This window comes from Sipha flava, unplaced genomic scaffold, assembly GCF_003268045.1.
Source record: "Sipha flava isolate LNK unplaced genomic scaffold, YSA_version1 256_pilon_pilon, whole genome shotgun sequence".
NCBI lineage: Eukaryota > Metazoa > Arthropoda > Insecta > Hemiptera > Aphididae > Sipha > Sipha flava.
In genome coordinates this window covers 146,065-170,036 of record NW_020272909.1, presented here as the reverse complement: position 1 = coordinate 170,036, position 23,972 = coordinate 146,065, and the positions used below count along the sequence as shown (strand labels likewise).

At 29.7% G+C, this 23,972-nt stretch overlaps 1 protein-coding gene and 1 pseudogene across 1 annotated transcript; one reads left to right on the top strand and one right to left on the bottom strand.

The window, feature by feature from the left end:
- The first annotated feature begins 2,451 nt into the window (after nucleotides 1-2,451).
- On the top strand, nucleotides 2,452-4,149 carry LOC112684723. The gene is made up of 2 exons (XM_025556370.1): nucleotides 2,452-3,754; nucleotides 4,049-4,149. Exons 1-2 carry the CDS (start codon nucleotides 2,452-2,454, stop codon nucleotides 4,147-4,149), a joined length of 1,404 nt encoding a protein of 467 aa, XP_025412155.1.
- Nucleotides 4,150-14,777: 10,628 nt separating this feature from the next.
- On the bottom strand, nucleotides 14,778-16,038 carry LOC112684722 (annotated as a pseudogene).
- Between the last annotated feature and the right edge of the window lie 7,934 nt (nucleotides 16,039-23,972).

The window sequence follows — 23,972 nt, the reverse complement described above, 5'->3', positions numbered from 1 at the left end:
ATCTGTTTTACCAAAAAAGGGATACATGAATCGATGAATTGATGATAATTTATTATTTTTGTTAAAATTTCTAATCGTGAACTAGTTGATGAAAACCAAGGAAGGAAAGAAGAAAATCCTATACAGCGGCTCGTTAATAATGCGTTCTAATAATAAGTAAAGAGTTATAGTCCTACACACCGGGTAAATTAGTTCGTCGAGTATTACTGCCTTTATAACATCGTGTACATGTTAACGAACCCGTCGCAGGTTTAAAACAACACGTGCGTCCGTGTGACTTGTTTTTTTGGAAATCCGACCGCGTTCGTGTAATAAAATGTCCTGGGATGCGTGCACGCTATGTACACAAAAACGTGCCTATGACCGTGATTGCTTACGTTTGGTCTGTGTTATTCTCGTCTCCTGTATATACATAAATTGCATTGTTATACATACAGTCCCACACATACATATATATATATATATATACAAATATGTATAATAATTCCAAGATGTTACAACATAGCTTTGCCTTACCCTATAATATTGCGGTTGGCGAGAGAAAAAGGGATATAATTATCAAGTATGTATGCTCCCCCCTTTTGTACACACTTATATTACGTTTATATGTATATAAAAAAATGTTTTCTTATGCACGCATTGAGTACAGTCGATTTAAAGGGTACAGTTCTCCATCCTCCATGCGTGAACTATGTACTCAGAATTACGTGAAAGGAAGGATCGTCCTGTATATTTTTGCTGCATGAAGAGATATAATATCTAAACACACAGACACACACACATACACATACACACGTCTACGCTAGCAGAATCGTAAATGAACTACTACCGCTCAATTGGAAACATGAAAAATCACAGTTCCTATATATTGTTATAAACTATCACGTGGTACGAATATTACTCACTTGATACACATAATTTTCTTAAAACGCTATATCTCTCCGTATGTTGTAATACGCATAAGCGTGTTTTTTGGAAATTACATCATGTCCGTATTTTTCACAATATACGTTTTAAAATACGATTGCGCATTTTAAACTATATAACGTAAAACGTCTGCGAATTAACTGCGGTAGATACAATAAAGCGATAAAATACAAATTTTATCGAATACACCAATCGTGATTGTCGGTCTTTGAAACCTTTTTGTGGTCTTCACGAACCACCGACACCGTCATCAACTATCAGCCAAAATTAATACCAATTTACAGCGCGTATTTACCCAAATACACACAATATGATATAGAACGATTATAATTTATCAAATCGACGTAGCGGGGCGGTCGAAATGACAAAATAACAAACGAAACCTCTTCGTCCTCATTCGTCTTCCTCGCATACTAACGTCCTTTTATTAGAATATACCTATGTCACTACAATACGATATCGGCACAACGATTCTCGCGGTTTCGCTGCAGATTATTAATAATTTGATGTACCGATGAATTGACTTCGCAAGATTATAATAATATACTATGCCATGGAAGGCGGGCATTGCACACTGCTACTATACTATAATTGCCGTCGTTGCCACTGCTCTGTGTTATCGTTTCTCATCAATATCGAAATGCACGTCTGAAATTTCAATTCAAACGCCTCGTCGACCGCCACCTTCACATTTTATTACTTTCATATTCAATTTATTATCATTTTTAACGCCTTTTCTGTGATTGATTAATGTCCAATAAACTTCGGCGTTATGTCACGCAGAATCAGTTCGTTGCACCGCCACCTAATATTAATAAACGGCATTTATCTACCACTAGGGTGGCCAGACGTCTCGTATTATACGGGAAAGTACCGTATTTCAAAAGTCTGTCCCGTTGTTCCGACATATGCTTCCGGGACGCTATACTGTCCCGTTTTTTAAAAATATGATTATTTGCATATAGATCATAGAAAATATGTAAATAAAATTAAAAATATAATCTTCTTCTATCTGTACTAAATATCAATTACAGTTTACGGAGTAAATGTATATCGTTTATAATTATGCATTTGTAGAATAATGATGTTTTTACTATTATGATAAACAATTTGTAAGTCAAGTATCGAATTCAATTATTCGAATATAAAGTTATTTTTGGTCTTCGTCGTAAAGGATTACAGCCCGCATAGAGACGATTACGATCACGACGTCGCGACCGACGATAAGACATAATATAATAGCACAATGTGTGTATATTATTTGTAAATAGATTATGATTTCTCTTGTAATTTCGGTCTCAACAAAATATTTATAATTTGTATATTTTCCCTGTTTCTCAGTTAGTCAGTTAGCGTTCAGCGTTTCGTGTGTAAACATTTATCTGTGTACATCTTAAAATCTATCATACCTACTTTAAAACATAAGTTGAACTAACAATTAAAATAATAACTATGCCTAAAAGAAAATGTGTTTTTAACGAAAGTTTACAAAACGAATTCAAATTTATTACAAAATGTCAAAAGATGGGCCAGGAAGATAAGGTGGAATGTACTGTATGTGGTGGTATTTTTAGTATCGACCACGGCGGCAAGTCAGATATCAACCAACACATCAAAACAAATCGACATAAATTAACCAGTTATGCAAAGAAATACCAAAAAGTAAGCGACTTTTTCAATACAAAATCTTTTAACGAAAATCAAAATAATCTATCCGCCGATGAAGGTGTTTTTGCATATCACATATGTAAACATAATCATAGTATAAGATCAATGGATTGTACATCTCAACTTGTTAGGAAATTATTTAACAAAAAGTTTTCTTGTGGCAAAACAAAAACAGCACAAATAATAAAAAATGTTTTTTATCCATATGCAAATGAAATGCTAAAAATTGAACTGTCTAAATGTAATTTTATTAGTGTCTTAACAGACGCGTCAAATCATCAATCTCAAAAAATGGTACCTGTAATGATTCGTTATTTTATTCCAAATGAAGGAGTTAAAACTAAAATACTCGAGTTTGACGAGTTGTCAGGTGAAACATCTTTACTACTAACTGATTATATTTCAAAAGTTTTATCCCACTGGGGCTTCTTAAAGAAAGTAATAGCTTTTTTAGCGGATAACACTAATACAAATTTTAGTGGTGTTAATAGAAGAGGAAAAAACAATGTTTTTTACAAGTTAAAAGAATCAATTAACACAAATTTAATTGGTATTGGTTGCGCTGCACATATTTTAAATAACTCAATACAAACTGCTGCTGACACTTTGCCTATTGACATTCAAGCGGTATTGGGAAAAATATTTCAACATTTTTATATATACACTGTTAGAGTCCACGCACTAAAAGAGTTTTGTGATTTTGTTAATATAGAATATAAATCAGTATTAGGACATTCAAAAACTCGTTGGTTATCACTATACCCGGCGTTGACAAGACTTATCGAAATGTTTGAGGGTTTGAAGTCTTATTTTTTATCTATTGAAAAATGTCCAGCCATACTAAAAATTTTTTTTGAAAATCCATTGTCACTTCTACTTACAATATTTCTTCAAACTCAATGTGAACTCTTTTTTAATACAATTAAAAGTGTAGAAACAGCCAATTTGTCTATCGTTGAAGTAAAAAGTCATATAGACACTTTGCTACTAAAAATTAAGTCGCGAAATATTAACAATTTTATGACGATTAAGGAAACTGAATTATTAAACAATTTAAGAGATGAATCAATTTTGACACAAAATATACATAATAACTTCCGGACATTTTTTTTTGACACATGTTCAGACTATATTACCAATTGGACAAATCCAACACTATGTAAGTTAAATTGAGTTTCATGGATTACTTTAAAAAATATAGAAGACGATTTCTCCTGGAAAAACATTTCAAATACAATACAATTAATAAAAAATGTAATCCCTAATCTTACATTTAATGAGGCAGAATTATTTGATGAGTTTACTATTATTAAAACCAATTTACAGAAAAACCAAAATATTAAATCTTTTAACACGTTGAATGAAAAATGGACCTATGTTTTTAAAACAGCAGATATCGATGGAGACTTTCCAAATTTAAAAATCGTTGTGGAATTTTTAATGTGTATTCCAGGTTCTAATGCAAATGTTGAACGAATTTTCTCCGACATGAGAATAACTTGTGGACTGATGATAAAAGCCGATTTGATGTTAAAACTGTTAAAGCCATGTTAGTCGTAAAACATTTTTCCACTGAGAACTGTTCCGAGTTTCATGATTTTCTATTAGGAAATAAAAAACTTTTAAAAAATATACATTCGTCCGAAAAATATTTGCCGAAGGAGTGAAAAACTGTAATACTAAATACCCAAGCATCAACTTCGAACACCAGTTAAATCATATTAATATTACACTATATTATTGTTACTATAGTTTATACTTTTAAGTACAAACAAATATTTATAATTTTCAAAATTGTGATTAAATATCCAAAAAATATTATTTTAGTAAGTTACATTTGTTAACTATCAATTATTATTATTTTTAAGAATTTAAATATTTAAGCGTTTCATCAAAAATAGATGTTTATTCATAATAAAAAAAATCTTATCTTTGTCCCGTATTTTCGTATTTTATATCTGGCCAACCTATCTACCACTATCACTTTGTCCTTTTTACAAATATGAATTCAAAATAAAATTTAAAGGTTATAGATAAAGAAGTATCTGCTACTGAATACCAGTTCTACCACAAAACGTTTAGCTGGTTATTTTTGTCCAGCCACCATTAGATTTTAAAATCTGATCCAAAATAAAATGTAATTGATTTATTCATTTCCGATAACGTTATTTTTATATTTTTGAAAAAAAATATTAATGTTTCACTGATGTTCATTAAATAATACATTATCTAAGGACTCAAATACGTTAATTAGAATGTAATAGTGAATTTAATTAAATTATTTTTTACAACCTCTACAATTATCTGATCATGTAACTTCTATATGGATGACATGTCTCGATATATTGTTCATTCGTGATTTATCAAAATTTTTTGTATGCTTTTCGACAACTAACAAATCACGTCAGTTTTATGAACAATATTCATAACGCAATCTATTATATTTTAAATACACAAATGGTCTACCGAAAATTATTTTTAGGCCGAATAATAAACAAACCTCGACTGCTAATCCGAAGCGTTTTCGAATGTATAAGACCGCAATAATAATCCATGCCAATTATTTCACAAGATAACGTTTACGTACATTTTGGGATAAATAAATATTTGATTCTAACAAACGCCAATAAACGGAATTTTCACCAACTAAGCTGAAAATCTTGTACTTCGAACAAAATGAACAAAATTATATTATGTGTTAGTATTAAAGTACATTTAATAGTTTAATATAATCATACTTGTTTCTAGGCTTAAAATGGGTAAACTTAATTTAACGAAAAATAATATTCAAAACAATCATTGATATTTAAATTGTATGTATTTTTTATGAATTATAATGTTTGAAACAAAAAATATTATAAGAAAATGTACATAAAGTAGTAAAACGTACCGATTTAAATAATATGTTGTTCGAATCAAATTCCACTTACTTGTAAAATATAATCCAATACTTAAGTTAAAAATTTGTTGTTTTTAAAATATAGTTAAAGAAGTTTCGCATCAGTTCCCTAAACTTTTATTCTGTTACATATCAAAACTATTACACTTAATATTTTAGTCATAAGAACATTATATTCGTAATGAATAATATGTAAATTAACTATCCAAAGATTTATTAAATTAAGAACATAAAAATAATATTATTATTAATATATTATATTTAAATTACTATTATATAACAAAACATATAAAATTTCATTCAAAAATTCATTAATTCGTATTATTTTGTATTATTTACATATCCACGCACAATACCATAAATGACTATTGTATTCCACGTAATAATTTTGTATATACTTTTAAGGCATACAATTAAGTAGATTATAAAATTTAAGGTAGTAATTTCAAGTAGGTCAGTCTAGTTTTATTAAGATTTTATTAAGTTAAAAAATTTATAACCATTATCGATCATCTATAAAATCGTTTGTTGAATGAGTTAATATTACCTTATATTTTTTATTACAATTTCTAGCACAAATGTGCACATGGTTTTAATTATAAAGAAATAGAATTTGTTTAGTCAGATTTTTTCATTACTCTAGTGGGTTTCAATGTTTTATTTTTTTTATTGAAAACTTTTTCATGGATTTTTTTTTTATGTTTTTTGGATGAAAGAAAAAAAATCGTAAATAAAATATTAGAATATTGAATAGTTAAAAAAAAAAAAATAACAAACTTCCTATTACAAATACTTATACAAAAAATAAGATGAGATTTGAAAATAGATTTAAATTTAAAATAATTTAGCTAAATATCAAAAGCTATAAAAATGTATTTAGAAAATTCTTTGATAGATATTCGATTTTAATATTTTAGTAATGTTTGTTTTCATTTTTAGATCTATATACATACATATATATATATATATATGTAAAAATGATGTAACTAAATGAAGTATTTATAAAATGTATGTGTATTAACAATCATTACCAAGATCAAATGGCAATTAAATTTAATACTTTTTGTCCTTATACAAGACTAATATATCCATTTCTCCTACATTTTTTAAATTTATTATTGTAATATTTTTGTGTTGATTAAATGTATACAAAATGTATTATATTATGTCGACATAGTTTCAATTATCGAATGAATTCTTGTTGAGAAAACTATATAATCTAATATTCTAAACTGAAGTCTTGGGCGTTATGGTTGCCTAATACAGACGACCATAGGACAATAATAGTTTGGCAAAATAAACACTTATACACAATATCATTAAAAGGCGATACTTATTACAATGATAGTGAAAATGTAAATTAATTTCTTATCCCAACATGATAAATTACTCGGTGGAACTTATTTTTTCTTCTACCATATTTTCATGATGGTAGGGTTCAGCTTTAAACAGCTAAAGAACAGCTAAGCGTTCTACTCAACTCCTCCATATTCAAACATATCAAGCATATGTGTATGTGTTGTATACATGAAAATTAAAGAAATTATGAAACTGTGTTGGTATGAAATTGGTTGTTTGGCTAGCAATGCGTTCGTATAATATTGTATCGATCCAACTATTTCGAAAAGTAATTTTTATGCGTTAATAACAATACTAATAATAGCAACAATAACAGTTAATTAACCAGTTTAATTACTAACTATAGTCAAATTCGTAACCTATGCGTGTTTACCACGTTTCGTGTTAAAATATTAGTCCGATGTATATATTGCATGTTCGTAAAATATAGGCGGTATTATTATAATAATATCATACTGAGTCTCGAATTATTAAAATATTAAATTATGTATACAACAATATAGTATTTTAATGTCAACAATTTTATGAAAAAAAAAAAAAAAAAAAAAAAAAAAAGATAAGACCAAAAAATTAAGTATTTGTCAGTGTTATTGACTTAATGTAATACATAACACTATGTTCAAACGCTTAAGACGTAATTTTCTTTATCATCTGTTTCGCGATTCACTCGTGTTGTTTATTCGAAACATCGTCTCCTACCGCAACAACTTTTCAGTTAATCGTCTTATACACAACTTGATACTTGAGACTTTTATACACTTTCATTATACATTTTTCTTTAGCCGTAGTTGCACGTGTGCCCATGTTGCAGCAGACGCTTATCCTTTGTACTCAATTATTTTCTTTTTCGTTTATTTCGAATTTCCTCATACTATTTATAATATTTTTAATGTATACATATATACAAGTCAATATATTTCTGTTGATTAAATATTTTACATAACGAGAATTTAATATAATTTGCATAGTAGTTTTGTAAAATTTAAGTATTTTTATTTTTATCTTTTGAAACTAATAAATACAATATTTTTATTTATGGTGGTGTATTTAATGGCTAATGTTTCTAATGGTTTAGTGATTTTAACTGCGCAAATATAAATAAGTTATTATCATATAAAATCAATCGTTATTCTCCAGACCTATAATATTCGCTGTAAATAAAATGTCACTATTGTCATTAGATATACATCGTTGAATTGGTATTATTTATTACTTTGACTTATTTAGTCAAAACTATGATTAGTATTTAACAACTCTTTTTATTATTTTTCCTCATAAAAAAATTAATTTTTTCTAAGTTAAGTTTTACTATTGAACTATATTATCCATTCGAAAGGTTATTTATTTATTTATTTATTTATTTATTTATTTATATATTTTACCAATACAGATAATAAATTTGCATCCTTTGAACTCTGAGTATAGGTACTGATTTAATGATGGCAAATAATACAATACTTTTGAGCGTTGGTAGTTTTATATTTTCACTAATTTTTCTTCTCTCACCACTCTCTCTAACACTCTATATCTCTCACTCTCTCTTGCTCCTTTTTTTAGAAGAAATATATGTATTTTAATAGAGCAAATTTGTTCAGTACAAAACTATTGATCCTGAATTTCATGAATATTATATGATAAATCTCACAGTACAGTAAACTTTAACAGTTATGTGAATATATTCCAGCATCTGTAATATAGTAATTTTTTCATTCATTAAATTTTACGAAACGCCAATACGATTAAATTTAGATTTTAGTAATATTCTATAACTTGATTATAAAATTTTGAAAGGTAAAATAAAATATAAAATATAAAATATATTGCTTGAAAAATAGTATATTTGTTAAGAAAATGAGGCCCTTATGTATTTGTTCAATTTCAAGTATAAATAATGTTCAACGTATGAATTATAAAACGCTTTTTTGTGGGTACGTAACTATATATTCAAAAATAAATAAAGTATGCATTCCATCAATCGAACGAGAATACGTAAGAGAGATGAAACAAAGGAAATACAAAAAAAAAAAAATTAAACAAACTATTTAACATACATGATATAAATATTATTTTAATTTTAAAAATATTTTAGTAATATCAGCCACACATCAACTATGAAATTTATCACGTGTTACGTGAATACCAACGTACAACTATAGTATGTGTTATGTTATTTCTATCAACCAAACGATACTTAAGTGTGTTGTTTTGTCACTCTTCTGGGTGCAATAGACGTGTTAGAGAGATTCTCTGGGGAGTGTTTGCGGTTTGAACTCTATCTTCATCCTTTTTTTTTACGATTATATGCGTTTACACTTCTGCAAGTACACGATTTGAATGACCCTGCGATCGTAGTCATAGTAGTAGTAGCAGCGAATGAAAATAAAATATAATATAAAATCAAACCGGACAGTAGCGAGATAATTGGCAGATAACTTATACACATCGATCCAAACTATGTGAGGTACATTACAATGTACGTTTGTATTTTAATGCACACCCTACGCGTGTATCACTCTTTCATTGAGTTGGGCGTCAATTTATAATCGTACTGACTATAAATAATTAAAATAAGGTGGTATAATAATAATTATTTTCTTTAATTTATAATTTACAAAGTTTTAATTTTGATTATGTCACATGTAATAATAATAATAATGATAACAAGTTAAATGTTCGGTATTTAATACGGCAAATATCGACTTAAGAATATAAATATAAAATCGCGGATGAATTACACAAACAAAATCCCATTCTCAATTAAAATATGTGGGTCTGTACTCACTAATGTACCGATTAATACAAGGCTTATGGTAGTCTTCACAATTATACCACTCACTCGGATTCAGTGGCAACGGCACTAACGGAATTGCGTGTACAGGGTATTACCCAGGTGGCACGGCGCACTCGTATGTAGGGGCGGCGGCACTGATGATACAAGCGAGTGAAGTTACTCGTGCTCAAACCTGATGACCAAGAGAACAGTAACGAAACGATGACGCGAAATATTCTACAATGGAACAGATAGCACACTAGTGGACTCCACTACCATACTCCTATCCGAACGAGTAACGGTCCTCTAACTTAGAGCCGAAAGGACTGTACACGCTATCTTTGTAGTATGTAACTGAATGCCCCGGAACTGATGATTAGCCGGTATGTCCAATGGGTATATATATATAATCCATCAACGTATATTGACGGTATTAGTGAATCCCGGCTTGTGGTGTATTTGACACTTAATATCCTTGATGACTGGTATCCATAGAACTCGTTGTTGCGTTTGACCGTGTATTGGTGGTGTTACAATGGTTAATTATCACTTTTATGGCGATAATTGGTAATTAATTGACCTAATATTAATTATTTATAACGTTTGTTAAATATGTGTACTACGCATACGTCCTCTGTTGGCAATATCTTGTGAGTGGTATGACCCCATAAATGGTGTTCGTTACAGTATGTACAATTTTACGTGCACAAGTATAAAACTATCATATAATTTATTCGTTTATGTGTGTATTAAATTGGTCCAGTATCACGTGAAAATTTATATCTTTTCGGAAGTTGCGGCTAGGAGTTGTTTCAATCCCTTTTTAATGCAATTTTCGTACTGTTGGACCGCTACGCGAGGGATGACGGTATCTAACCCGAAACTTAGAGAAACCTGCAGACGTATTGTATTATGTGTGCATAGGGCACACTGTATAAACACTGTGTCCTCATCATTTTGAACTGTATTCGTGAGCAAATGCTGCTTCAATATGTTTGCAGAATTTGTGTGTCATCAAACGTATTTTATGAATAGATGCTTAACACCATTGTCCTGGTTATCGTACCCATATAAAATTTAAGTCATCCTGCTATGATGGAGCAATAAATGTGGTAAAGGCGACTTATATAATTACTCCTTATTTCATACATTGTTTTCTCCTAGATTCGAAGTGTAATTTAAACATAATAAACTACTCGTACAGTTATAATATAAAATACGCAATCATTATAATAAAATATTTTTTTTTAGCTTAATATAGATAAAACATCTAAACCCAATATTTATTTAGAAAGATTATAAAAAAATTAAATACATTTAGATCTAGATAAGATCAAATTAATTTTATTTAGATAGAATATAAATAATGTTTTACGTCTAATTTTTTAAACATAATTTAGTTAAATAATACAGTTTTCTTATTAATTTAATAGAAAATATTAATATTAATACAACTATATAAGTTTAGTTTAAATGTTAAATCACTGATAATAATTATTATAATAGTTATTAATAATATATGTTTAATAATTTAATTAATTAAGCAACAGTTTCAATATACTATTATCTGGAAAGGAAGACTAGTTGTGAATATAGAGACCAGAATTATTCGTACAAAGAGATACAATATGACTATTAGTTTAAATTATAATTAATATAATTAATAAAATATATGGTGCTGCAAAGTGCACAGGAGTCGGCTATTAGTTATTATAAAATTAATTTTAACTGTACAACCTACGTGCTATTATTTTCGTTTGAAAATTTACGTCGTTTATTTAAGGGATGTTGCTAGGGGATCGAAAAAAGAAAGAAGGTTAATAATAAACATCTGATTTAAGAATTGCATTTAGAGAAAGCAATAACTGCACACGGGCGAATTCTATATATGGGCTACGAAGTGCACGGGTTCAGCTAGTTATAATATAATATATTTTATTAATTATATTAATTATAATATATTCAATGTTTATTTTACACAATAATAAACTATCTCTAAATAAATACACGATTAAACGAACTATTACTATACATTGTATAATATTATATCATGGTCCATTGAAAATTAATTAAATCATATGAAGGGCTACAGGGAAAAACGATAATAGTAAAAAAATTAAAGAATGTGATAGTTATATCATCTTGTCATTTTTTTTTAAAAAATATTACTATATTTTTTTTTATTAATTTTATCAACAATTAGTTGTATTACCATTATTAGTTTTTTGAATTATTTCATAATTTATCTCTTAGATTTTTAGTTCTGAAACTTTAGATAGTATATAATGTAAAACAATTTAAGAATATTGAATATAATAGTTTTTCTCACAGTGTATGTGTTTGTGTGTGTGTGTGGAAACGCAACCTCAAAAGTCGGCTAGACATAAAAGGAGGCTCCACAAATTATAGGTACAACTGTAGACCAGATCTTATGTAACTGTTTGGTGTCGGTACCAAAGTCAAAAGGGAGCGAGAACGGAGATAACCTCAACATTTAATAAATGAAAGAACATTAATACTCTTGTTGTATATTAATAATAATAATTGCCATTTACATATACTTTTCGGGCCCCAGATTAATAGAGTTTGATAATAGTTGCAACGTAAAAATTATAAATAAAATAATGTAATAAAATTATTTTGGGAACGAATTTTTAAAGTTTCTAAATTATTTTATGAACAATAAAACAATAAGTAAACCGACTGAATGAAGACATCAATCATGTAAACTAAGCTTATCTGTAATGAACAATTATTACAAAATAAACACTTATAGTCGTGTATTTAATTCTATTATGAGTTTTTTAAATAAAAAATGATTGTAAATTAAAATTTTTGAAACATTTTTATCCCCTCCCTAAAAAAAAAATCTTGAATATTCCACTGCTTTTTTTGGTATTTTAATAGTTTTGAAATTTTTACAATATAGATTGTATTTCTAGTAAATATTTTCTAAACTTATGATTAAATAGCCATTTTATTTTTGTATTTTAATTTTAACAAATTAAATATATTAATTATTGAAAACTTTTGTTTTATCTTTTGTAGAACGTGATTATAAAATAATTATAATTATAATAAATTAAAATTGAATTCAATATTCGATACAATGTGAACAGAAACTCTTTTAAACAAATGACTTCATACAATATACAATTTATCATTGTTAACTTTTTTAACGTTGATTTTAATTGAAATACAATTTTACTATAAAAAATAAAAACATATGAACTTAGAACTTAAGAATATGAATTCTTTAAAAAAAAAAGAATGTTATTTTAGTGGTTTAATAACAAGTTACGATCTAAATTTTGAACGTTTTGAAGTCTGAAATGTTTGAGCTTTACGGATCAATGAGGTATAAATGAGAGAAAAATAAATTTTAAAGGAATTATTTATTTATTAAAATTTAGAATATGTATATTAGTATGTCCTTATGTTTAAAATTATGTAATACCCAAATCGGAAGAAAACATCTGATTGCGTAATAATCGATATTTATTTAAAAAAAAATAAAAAAATAGAAACTAAGTACTAACATCATTTTAAAAAAATTGTAATACTATATAATAGATTTCATAATTTGAAACGATTTTCAAATCAGTATGAAGTACCAAACAATTCTAAAATAAAGTAATATAATATTTGTTGAAATAACTTAACGGGATCTATTTATATATTTGTAAACTGATAACTGATAACTCTAACAATGTTCTAACCACTAGATATAAAGCGACTTGATATTTTTTTAAATATATTTGGTTAATATAATAATACGTCTGTAACAATTTATATAAATAATTCATAAATAATTAATTCAAATTCATTAAAAAAAAATCTGATTTCAAAAACGTATGAAACCTATATGCTCGATGGAGTGAATGATATCTATAATTTTCATATATAAACATAAATATTTTTGTTCACATGAGTTAAACAGAAATATTCGAAATAATAAAAACGTAGTTATTGCTATTAATCGTTTTATCAGCGTGTTGGGATATTGCCCTCGTTTGTTTTTATCATGAGCGCTGAAAAAATGACGTTGATTGATTGCATAAAATGTTTCCTGCTAAATCGGAAACCGAAATGAAATAGGCTCAATCATATTCATTATTTTATGTACAATTAAGTGGATTTTTAACATTTTAAGTGTAATGAATGAAGAAATTTCATTATGTTACCAGTACTAGTTGTGTAAGAAATACCCGTATGAAAATGTTAAGCTTTTTTTTTTTTTTTTTACAAATTTAAAGCTTCATCGGCTTTTTTTCGTTAAACATTGAGCCAATAAACAAAGTTTTGAATATAATTGAGTTTAACTTTTTATTCGTTTTATTTTTAGATGAGACAAACGATTTAATAAAAAGGCTAATTATTAAAAAAAAATGATATAATTAATTTTGGGTATTTAATGTATTTTTTTTTTTTTTTATTAATGATTAAAATTAAATTTATTCTAGAACCTAATAATGTTTATGCTTTATTTGTATTGAAAATCATGTATTTTAATTTATTGACTTAAATTTGTGTTTTTTTTTTATAATTTTCTTATCGAAAACGAAGCTATCTACTTTACACAATCTATAGTTTTTTTTACAAAAGACTTAAGCAGTTCAAGTTAAAAGTGTAGTTCAATTTAACTTAGAGTACTATGTATGATCAAACGTACATTCAATGAATGTATAAATTAATTTATATTAATATGTCTTATTGTTAACTTTTTATTTTGGTAATGGTTGAACATTTATTACTTGTTGTAAAAATCGGACTTGATTTCAAAAAGGAAATAATTTATTATACGTTTTAATTATGACTCCAATTACGATAATTTTCTGCCACTTTGTAAATCAAATTGGATTATACTAACATCACGATTGCAATCAGAAATTTATTAAAAATATAATGTAAGTATCTAAAAACAAGTTAAATAAAAATAATTAGAACCGATCAAGTATGGGTTTGTCGTTCTAGGAAGTTTTGGCGCGGCCGTTCTGGCACTGGACCGGTTTGGCGCCGATCTTTTTGACGTTGTTAGTTTGTCGTCGCAACTTCAAAAAATTATGCGGGATAAATCACTGTATATACGAGTATAAAATAAATAATAAGTCAAATAATTAAAGTAATAATTTATCGGAGTCTATAATTTTTTTTTTTTAGCAGACTCATCCCAGTAACCATTTGTTCATAATAAACGTTTCGTCCGGTGACAATTTATAAATCACCAAATAGTAGGAATTCTAACTCCCATTTGAACATTTAAATGACGATTCTCTCTTCAGCGTGGTTATTAGTTCGATTCTAGTTGTTTAAAAGGCATTGATATAAATTCCAAATATTTGGAGGAAATTAGGGTAATCTATGACCGAATTTTCTTCGATTTTTTCTACCTACATAATATTCCTCAAATCAGTCAAGTAACAGAATTATTTCATCAGGTAATTCATCAGCAAGTAAATCTATTGCTATGTCAAGATTTTCATTTGGTACAAATGCTAGTAGTATTATCATTTTAATTAAAACGGAAAAATTAGCATCGTTGTTATACTTTGAAGTTATCCCCAAGTCTCCCATTTTTTTTCAAAAATTTTTAGTCAAATGGTAATAACACCTATTAATACTAACTTCGGGAAATGGTTTTTTTATCGCAGAAATAGCAGCAATATCAAAATCAATTGAAATAGAGCAAGGTGATAGTTCTGGATTTAAGTTCTTTAACATTTTCAAAAATTTACGATACGTTTCGCTTTTTTTATTAGGTAATAATGCATAAATTACTAGATGTACCCCACCTAAATCTTCAGCCAAAATTATGTATACCTGAGCAAATAACGAAGGACTAACATTAAATGTACAATCTACAAACCATGTCTTAGAACGTTGTAAAATATTTAATGCTGGTGGTCTTCCAAATATTAAAATTCTATTAATTCCTTTACCACTGTTAGCTAGCAAAATAACAGATCTAGGTGTGTTGAGTGGAAAAGATTACTATTCCTTCTTATTTGTTTTTTCAATGCATCATTAGTTGGAAGAATGCCCTAAAATTAATAAAATATAAGTAGGTATTTTAAAAAAAGCAATAATAAATTTGTTTGTAATAATTTGCTTGTGATATTCCTAATGTGTATTCATTAATAACACATGATGTTTGGTTCATTGTTGATAATGCTTGTTTTCTAATATTTGTAATGACAATTTCTTTTCCAATTATGGCGGCTTCAGAATCATAAATATGATTGTTTTGAAATACTTTTAAGACACTTGAATTATCAATATTCGTATGGATCCGGGCTAGACAAGTATTTTTTTGACGGCACCTCCATAATTTGTTTTGCTTGTCAACCCTATACTTGTCAAAAGTGTACATGTATCCTTTATGTGTAAAAACTTCGTGGTCTCGTTTGTTTTCCATTTTAATACCAAATATTATTTGTACACCTTACGTGATACGCGAACGCGAATGTACTAAACGCCTTTGTAACAATTTGAATTGTGAAAAGGCATTCAGAGTAGTATCTTAAATATAATAATAATAGTATTGAATTTTTTTATTTTATATTGTTAGCTATTGTATAGTTATCTAATTTGACGTAATATCCAACTAAGATAAATTCGATTTATTCGTATATTCGCACATCGTGTACCCGCAGCACCAAACCGGTTGTTTATAAATTGTCTTAGAAAAAATATAGGAGTTATATTTATTTTGATAACTTGGAACTAAATACAATTTTATTTAATATTTATATTATTTATATATTATATATACAGGGTGTCCCATATAAATTTGTCAAATGCACAATTTTTTTAAGTTGCGGTGCCAAACTGGTTGCGCCAAAAAGGTCGGCGCCAAACCGGTCTAGCGCCAAAACGGCCACGCCAAAACGTCCATGTCGGTGAGTTTGTTGGTTTTTATATAAATATGTGTTATTGATATTTCTGTATTATTGTTTTTTTTTTTTTTTTTGTGAAGACCGATAAAGTGGACAAGATGTAACAAAAAAAAAGTTTCTACTGAATCAGACAAACTAATACATACATTTACAATAAAGACGCATCCACTATTGATATATATAATTCTCAGAAAAATTTTTGACAGCTGAAAGAGTTCAAGTTGTATTCTTGATACATATAGTTTGGATATAAGGAATCACATAGGTATCGTGTATTCTTAGGAATTGCATCAAGTTATGTTTATATTAGTAATGAGATAGCTTTGATCGAAGCGAAACTTTTTCGATTTTTGAGGACAAAACGGAGATAGTTGTCAAAGTAAAATTATTACATTTGCCGAACAATGGGATCCGGTCGAAACGCGCCAACAGCCAAAATGTTGATAGTCGAAATATCGAAATGTACCAAATACCGATGGATTGAAATTTTTTTACGCGAACAGCCACTGATCACAGATCGCGGAAGTTGCTCAGCGTTGTTAAATATTCTCGGACACGAGGGTTGACTAAAATACGATATTTTTATGTTGAACTATTCATAAATTATATATTGCATACAAAACAAGTATATTGTACACAATTATCAGGAGTGGTCACGACCATTAGAGGGAATAATGTATATGTATGTATGTATATATATATATATAATATGAAAATAATACAGTGGCTGACAGCAGAAATAATAACTAAGTATAGCTTATACAATAAAATAATACAAAATATGTGGCTGATAGGCCGACTCACAAAATCATTGGAGGTTGAATATGGTGCTCCATGCTCCGAAATGATGTTGTTGGTATATGACGCGTGTGTTCTGATAGAAAATGTAGAAAAATAATTTTACCACACAAAACATATGATGGTACAGCACGTTGACACCGTTGGTCGAACAAAAACTGATTAGTGGTAAGCGGTCGGGCTATAGGTTCACTGGCAATCGTAACTTTTATTTTAAATATTTGTATCCAACAAACTTCGTCTTTGAAAACTTTGAAAAAATCGAAATATCGACAAACCAAAATTAAAATGTTATTTTGATCAATTCATTGTTGTAAAAACAGTTCTAAACTAATAAATTAATGTATAATAATATATATGCAATTCTACGCAAAAAAAAATTAAATTTTCCTGATTTAAAATAGCATTTTTGATTCGTTACCCCCTCCCCTGTTCACTTTTTTGTTTTGATTTTGTTCAAATTTTTCTAAAATAAATACTCATTTATACTTTTGGTATTTTTTTGTTCTTTTTGGAGTTCTTGAAGACGAAAAACGTCAACGAGTGAAGCACCAACCAACATCTATGCTATGTTAATTCCAAGTTGGTTCAAATGGTTTAAATACAGTAACTACTAATTATGATTAAATATTTATTGTGGTGTGTTTTCAGTTTCGATCGTTTCGTTTGATTTAACCAGATTTTTATCAATACATGCCGTTGAATTTAATCTTAATCTTTTAGGTAGGTAATGTATTGTTTAGAACGAGATAATATATTACTATATCGGTTTATATACTGAAATTATGACACAAATCAGCATTTAATATATCTATGTTTTTTATACAGTATGTTATTTTCATTTATGTGTCGACATGTCATCATACTTTTCGATATACTGACTATTGCCATTTTATCTTGTTGACATTTTAACCGTCGACGTTTCATAACACACTCCCAAACAATTATATGAAGTTTCAGTTATACATATGCATGGCTTGTAAGTATATTGACGCGTAAGTAATAAGTGTTATGTTTTATAACTTTTAATTAAACTTAAAGAATATATCTTATACATTTAAGTATGTTTTGGCTCCTTCCTATGTTCGTTGAAAGTCCTTCGTTGTTCTTCTTGGGCTTTAGCAATTCTTGGTCCTCTTCACGTTGACTCTCATACCAATTAACATATTCTTCTGCAATAGCTTCCTTTAATGGCGCTAAACTGACACGGCGAATTTCTACACCAAGCGTCAATTTTAATGGAGTCATGCCTATGGAACGCTGTACTAATCCATTTATCGCTATTTGCACTTTACCAACTTGACGATACCATTTCTCCGATTGGTCAACGCAAAACTTGGCCAACACACTAATGATAACTGAGTTGAATTATTTGACCAGCCTATAACCATGAAGCATACCTGTAGTGATCAGTATGTGTTTAATATTTCGATCTCTGATGTATTGCTCAAAGCTGTGAGACGTGAATACTGTACTTCATTCAGATCTTATTCGCTCAGAATTTTCAAATGTTATTTATAACGCGGACAGACGATTAATTACCTCCAACACCACCGTAGTCTTTGTGGGGAACAGCCAACAAAATTTAGAAAATCCATCTATTATTGCAAATATATACCTATATCCTTAAGCAGTTGCTTCCATCGGTCCCAAAAAGTTAATATGCCAATTCATCAGTGATGCATCTCCCTTGTCTATAAGGTGGAGGAAACCTGCCTGCCTGCCCTGCTTCTTATTGATCAAGATACATGGGACATAATTATTAATGACAGAAATATTTTTTTCTTTCAACCCAGCAATCGAATATTCGCGTTGTACCAATAACGCCGTTTTTGTCGCACCAAAATGACCAATGTTATGGGCATTCCTAATGATTTTGGTCTACATATTCTTAGGAATCACTATCAGGTAGTTTACATCATATAATGCATGTAATAAGCCACTCTTAATTGCATGTTTCACAGCGACTGCTGCATCCATGACAGCTCGAATGTCAGGATCGTCTCGTTGTGCGGCTTTCAACAGTAACAGGAATTCACTTCTCTGGATTGGCATACAAACTGGGTAGCGACTCAAGGAATCCACATGGGACATCCTTGAGCCAAACCTATGCTCTATTGTATAATCATATTTAGAGACCAGCAATGCCCACCGAGCTACTCTGGTCGCTAAGTCTTTCTTCTCCAAGGTTTTAATATAAGCAGAGCAATGGGTTACAATTTTGAAGTGTAAACCCAACAAGTATACTCTAAATTTTTTCAATGCTTCCACAATTGTTAGTACCTCTAGTTCGTAACTATGATACTTGCGCTGTGCATCATTAGTCTTTTAACACATATAGCACACTGGATGTAGTTGACCATCATTACTGTCCTTCTGCAGTAGCATCGCCCCAAATCTCCACTGGCTCGCATCTGTGTGTAACTCCATTGTCTTAGTTTCGGAACTGTAGATTCTTAATACAGAAGCTTCGGACGATGTTTCGACTCTTCAATGGCTGTATTCTGTTTAATGCCAACTTTCAATACTACATTCTGCTTCAACAAATCACTCAACGGCCACGCAACATGGGCGTAACCGGGTAACCGGGTATAAAACGTCCAAAGTAGCCAGTAAGCCCTAGAAAACTTTACAACTCCTTGACACTCTTGGAAATGGGAAACTGGCGCACAGCTACGAGTTTGAATTCAGAGGGACTCACAGTGTTATGCTGAATACGATAGCCTAAATAATCAATAGTGTACTTGAGAAATTGACACTTCGACCAATTTATATCAAGTCCATATTCAGCAGCATTTTTCATTACAGCTTCTAGGCGCGCGATCCCTTCATCAACATTGACAGCCACAACAACAAGGTTATCCATATATGCTAACAGGTAACCGGCTTTGACATGTCACGAAATACAAAATTGACATACCGTTGGAAAACTAGCGGTGTTATGCAAAGCCCAAAAGGCGTGTGCAAGAACTCATATTGGCCACTAGACGTCACAAATAAAGTATATTTTATACTGCTGTTATCCATTGACACATTAAAAGAACCATTACACAAATCTAATGTGGAAAATATGACGGCATCACGCAGCTGATCAATTTGCTTGTCAATGAGCGGTAGCGAATAGCGATCACGTACAATTTTCTTGTTAAAGCCCGATAGTCTATGCAAAACTGCAATGTCCCATTTTTCTTGTTTACGAGGACCACTGGACTGGTATAGTCTGAACAACTGTGCTGAATAATGCCTTCACATAGCTATTCTTCAACCTGTTGATCAGCGGCTGCTTTTTCACGCGGCGCCAAACGTCATGGACGCTGATACACCGGCACTTCGTCGCTCAAAACAATATCTGTTTTCATTGGTACTGTTACACGACTTTTCGGCATATAGTTACAGACTACTTTTTGGATTATTGGCAAGTATTATCTTTCACCTACATCCATCTCCGGTACTCCAACGTCAATAGCCATCATCTGTCGAACTTCACGAACATCAACAACTTTTACAGATTTCAGTTCCACTCTAAGCTCGGCACTATTTTGGAAAATAGTCGACCAATGACCACATCATGTCTTATACTGTCGTTACTCACCGGATACACAGTAATAGGGTATATTTGGCTATTAATATGCAGCTCGGCATCAAATTTCTGTTCTGTAAAGAAGTTTGCACCTGCTGGCCCTATTAGACGTATTCGACATATCTCACTAGTGACGTTAATTAACTTTGACTCAAATGAGCGCTGACAAATGTTGATATCTTATCCTGTGTCAAGGAGAGCTAATGCTTCGCAGCCGGAAATCACCACTGGTTACACTATTCGGTCGTCATTATTGGTGTAATTGACCTGATACACATTCGGTGCTTCATAGAGAGCTCCATCGCCCTTATCTGATCACTTGAATGACTTATACAAAAAATCACGACATGCAAAACACTTAGGTCCTTTGTTAATGTTGGGACACTCTTTAGACTAATGTTCACGATCACCATAATTGAAACATCTTGTTACTGCATCCAGCGGTGTGCCTCCCGCTGAGGTTATCAACTTTGATTTACCACTGGCGGATACTCTAGAAACTGCATTAACCGCTTGAGATCGGCTCTTAATCCGTTCGTACAAACCAATTTTTCTTTTGAACTCGTCCAGTGTTAACGCGCCATATAAAATTTTTTTGTCTGCTATAGTATCTGGAATACCACAGATTACATAGTCGATGACCGATTCGTCTTCAATATTACCATCCGTCGCTATTTCCCGCATTTTGGATAAATACTGTAACAGCGTCTCATCGGCACATTTCCGACGGGATGACAACTGTCGATGTACATCTGCCACACTGAACCAACAACGAAATTTGCTTAATAATTTCTCACGCAACTCAGACCACGATCTCAAACCATTTTTACCCCGAACGAAATCAAGAACCGTACCCTGAAGCAGTCGCTTGCCATATAAAAACTTATGTAGTTCCGACCAAGAACACATGTCTGCCAAGTCTTCAAAGTCTTCTACCCATTTCACGACACTGCTACTACCGTCTCTGGTAAATGGACGTAACGAATCCTGTACGTCTGAGAATGTAACGCTAACAATACGCTCCTTCAGCTCGCGGTCATCAGTATGATCGCGATGACTTTCTTTTATATTTTTCGCTGGTCGCGGCATTATCATACACAAGTTCATAGATATTGCTATCAGTTATCGCACTGTACCCTAAGCAATCACTACGGTACCTCAGTAACCAAATTTTGAGGTTAGTTCAAAACTTGAATATGTCTCAGCATAAACAGAACCATGCAATTATTAAAGTATAAAAATCGGAGCGAATCCCTGACAGGCCCCAAAAATGTGGGATTGGGTCACCAAATTGAATACTTATAATAATAATAATAATAATAATCGTAACGAAACTAATCCTTTATTAACGAACAATTAAGATCTTAACGATAACTACTAAAAAGTAAAAATAAATAAATTAAAGCACGGCGTCAAACGGCAAACGTCAAAAACGACACTGAAGCCTAGCTGCCCACCACCACTCTGGTTGTGCAACAGACAAATCCGCCCTCTGTTGGACAATCCAATTCCACATATATATTCCGTATGTAAGTTAAATGTAGTAGATACTTCAGTGCTTATCGATTGTTTAGTATACATTAGTTTAAATAATTTTTAGTTTTAATTTTTTATATTTTAATATGAATATTGATTGTTCCTAGCATTAACACGATAGAATGTTATTAAATATAATCAATTAAAGAACACAAAAATATGCTATATAAAACTTACGGCTATAATTATCTTAAAATATATAATTGTTGACCATAATATATTTCGCTTATATAACACACCAATTAAATTTTCTAAATTATATTTTTCGACCAAAAATGTCTTGGAACGAATGACATTTCGATCAATAGACTTTCAGTTACTATATTTTTGACTAAACTACCCCCCCCCCATTTTTTGTTATAGGTAGAATATAACAAAGGATGATTTTCATAAAAACATCGATTATTTTATGTTTTTTTTTAAATTCATTTTTTTATTTTTTATTTTGTTTATAATATAACATCTACGATTTTTAAAAATGTAAATATACAATAAGCAAAGAAGCTTACTGAAAAGGAAAAAAACTTAGAACACTACAAGTAAGGAAGATTTTCCGTGATAGGGCTCTTGAAAAAATACTTATCTTAAATTATTATTAGCTTAAACTTAAGCTAAAACATTTTTATTTTGCTTAAAATATCATTTTTTTTGCACCAACAAAACATAAAAAAAATATATATTAAAAATGTATAGACTATTGATAAAATGTATATAACTATTTAAAAATTTGCTATATGGTTGTATTTGATTTATTATGTAAAAAGTGCTAAACATATTGATGCCATATTTTATAATTACATATCAATTTTATAATTTTATAAATAAAGTTTAATATTTTAATTAAAAAATAGTAAAAGATAAAATGATTATAAACAAAAGAAAAATAGCTTAGTAAACAAATTCTGGAATTTTAGGTTCTAAAATTTTTATACTGGGAGTTTTAAATCTGTCGTACATGCGACACACTTGAGTTTAATGATTATGGTGGTAACGACTGGTAGCTGCGAGATCTCAAACAGTTAAAAGTTATACGGTATGAAAGCGGGCAGGCAAATATAATAATATAACTACCATGCATATTATGCGTTTGACAGACACAAAAACTATAATGCCTATACATTAAATCATTATGCTAAACAACCCTCAGCAAACAAAATTATGGCGTTGTCGATGCGGCTACGTTTGCGCTGTGACCCAAAGGGAGACTGTACAGTATTAATATTATACGTCTACTGCGTGTTTATACTAAAAATAATTAATTATTGGGTATGTCATCTGAAAATTATTATTTATTTCCATATTTAGTTGCTAAAATATAAAGTGCGAGTGCTAAGGTTATGTCTGTTGTATATGTACTATTATAGATAATATATATTATGTACTATAGTATTAAGTGAAACCAATAATAATAAAATCTAGAATATAGGAAACTTAAAACAGATAACAAATTCATATGGCAATAGGAAATAGTTAAATTTAACATTTTAGAATATAAAAAAACCAATGTAAAATAATCAATACTATAAATTAGAATATAAG

Bases quoted from the DNA above. Each gene is read 5' to 3' on its own strand.
- LOC112684723 (XM_025556370.1), top strand. From the start codon at position 2,452: ATGGGCCAGGAAGATAAGGTGGAATGTACTGTATGTGGTGGTATTTTT. The intron at 3,755-4,048 runs GTAAGTTAAATT...TGTGTATTCCAG, and splicing joins TTGGACAAATCCAACACTAT to GTTCTAATGCAAATGTTGAA.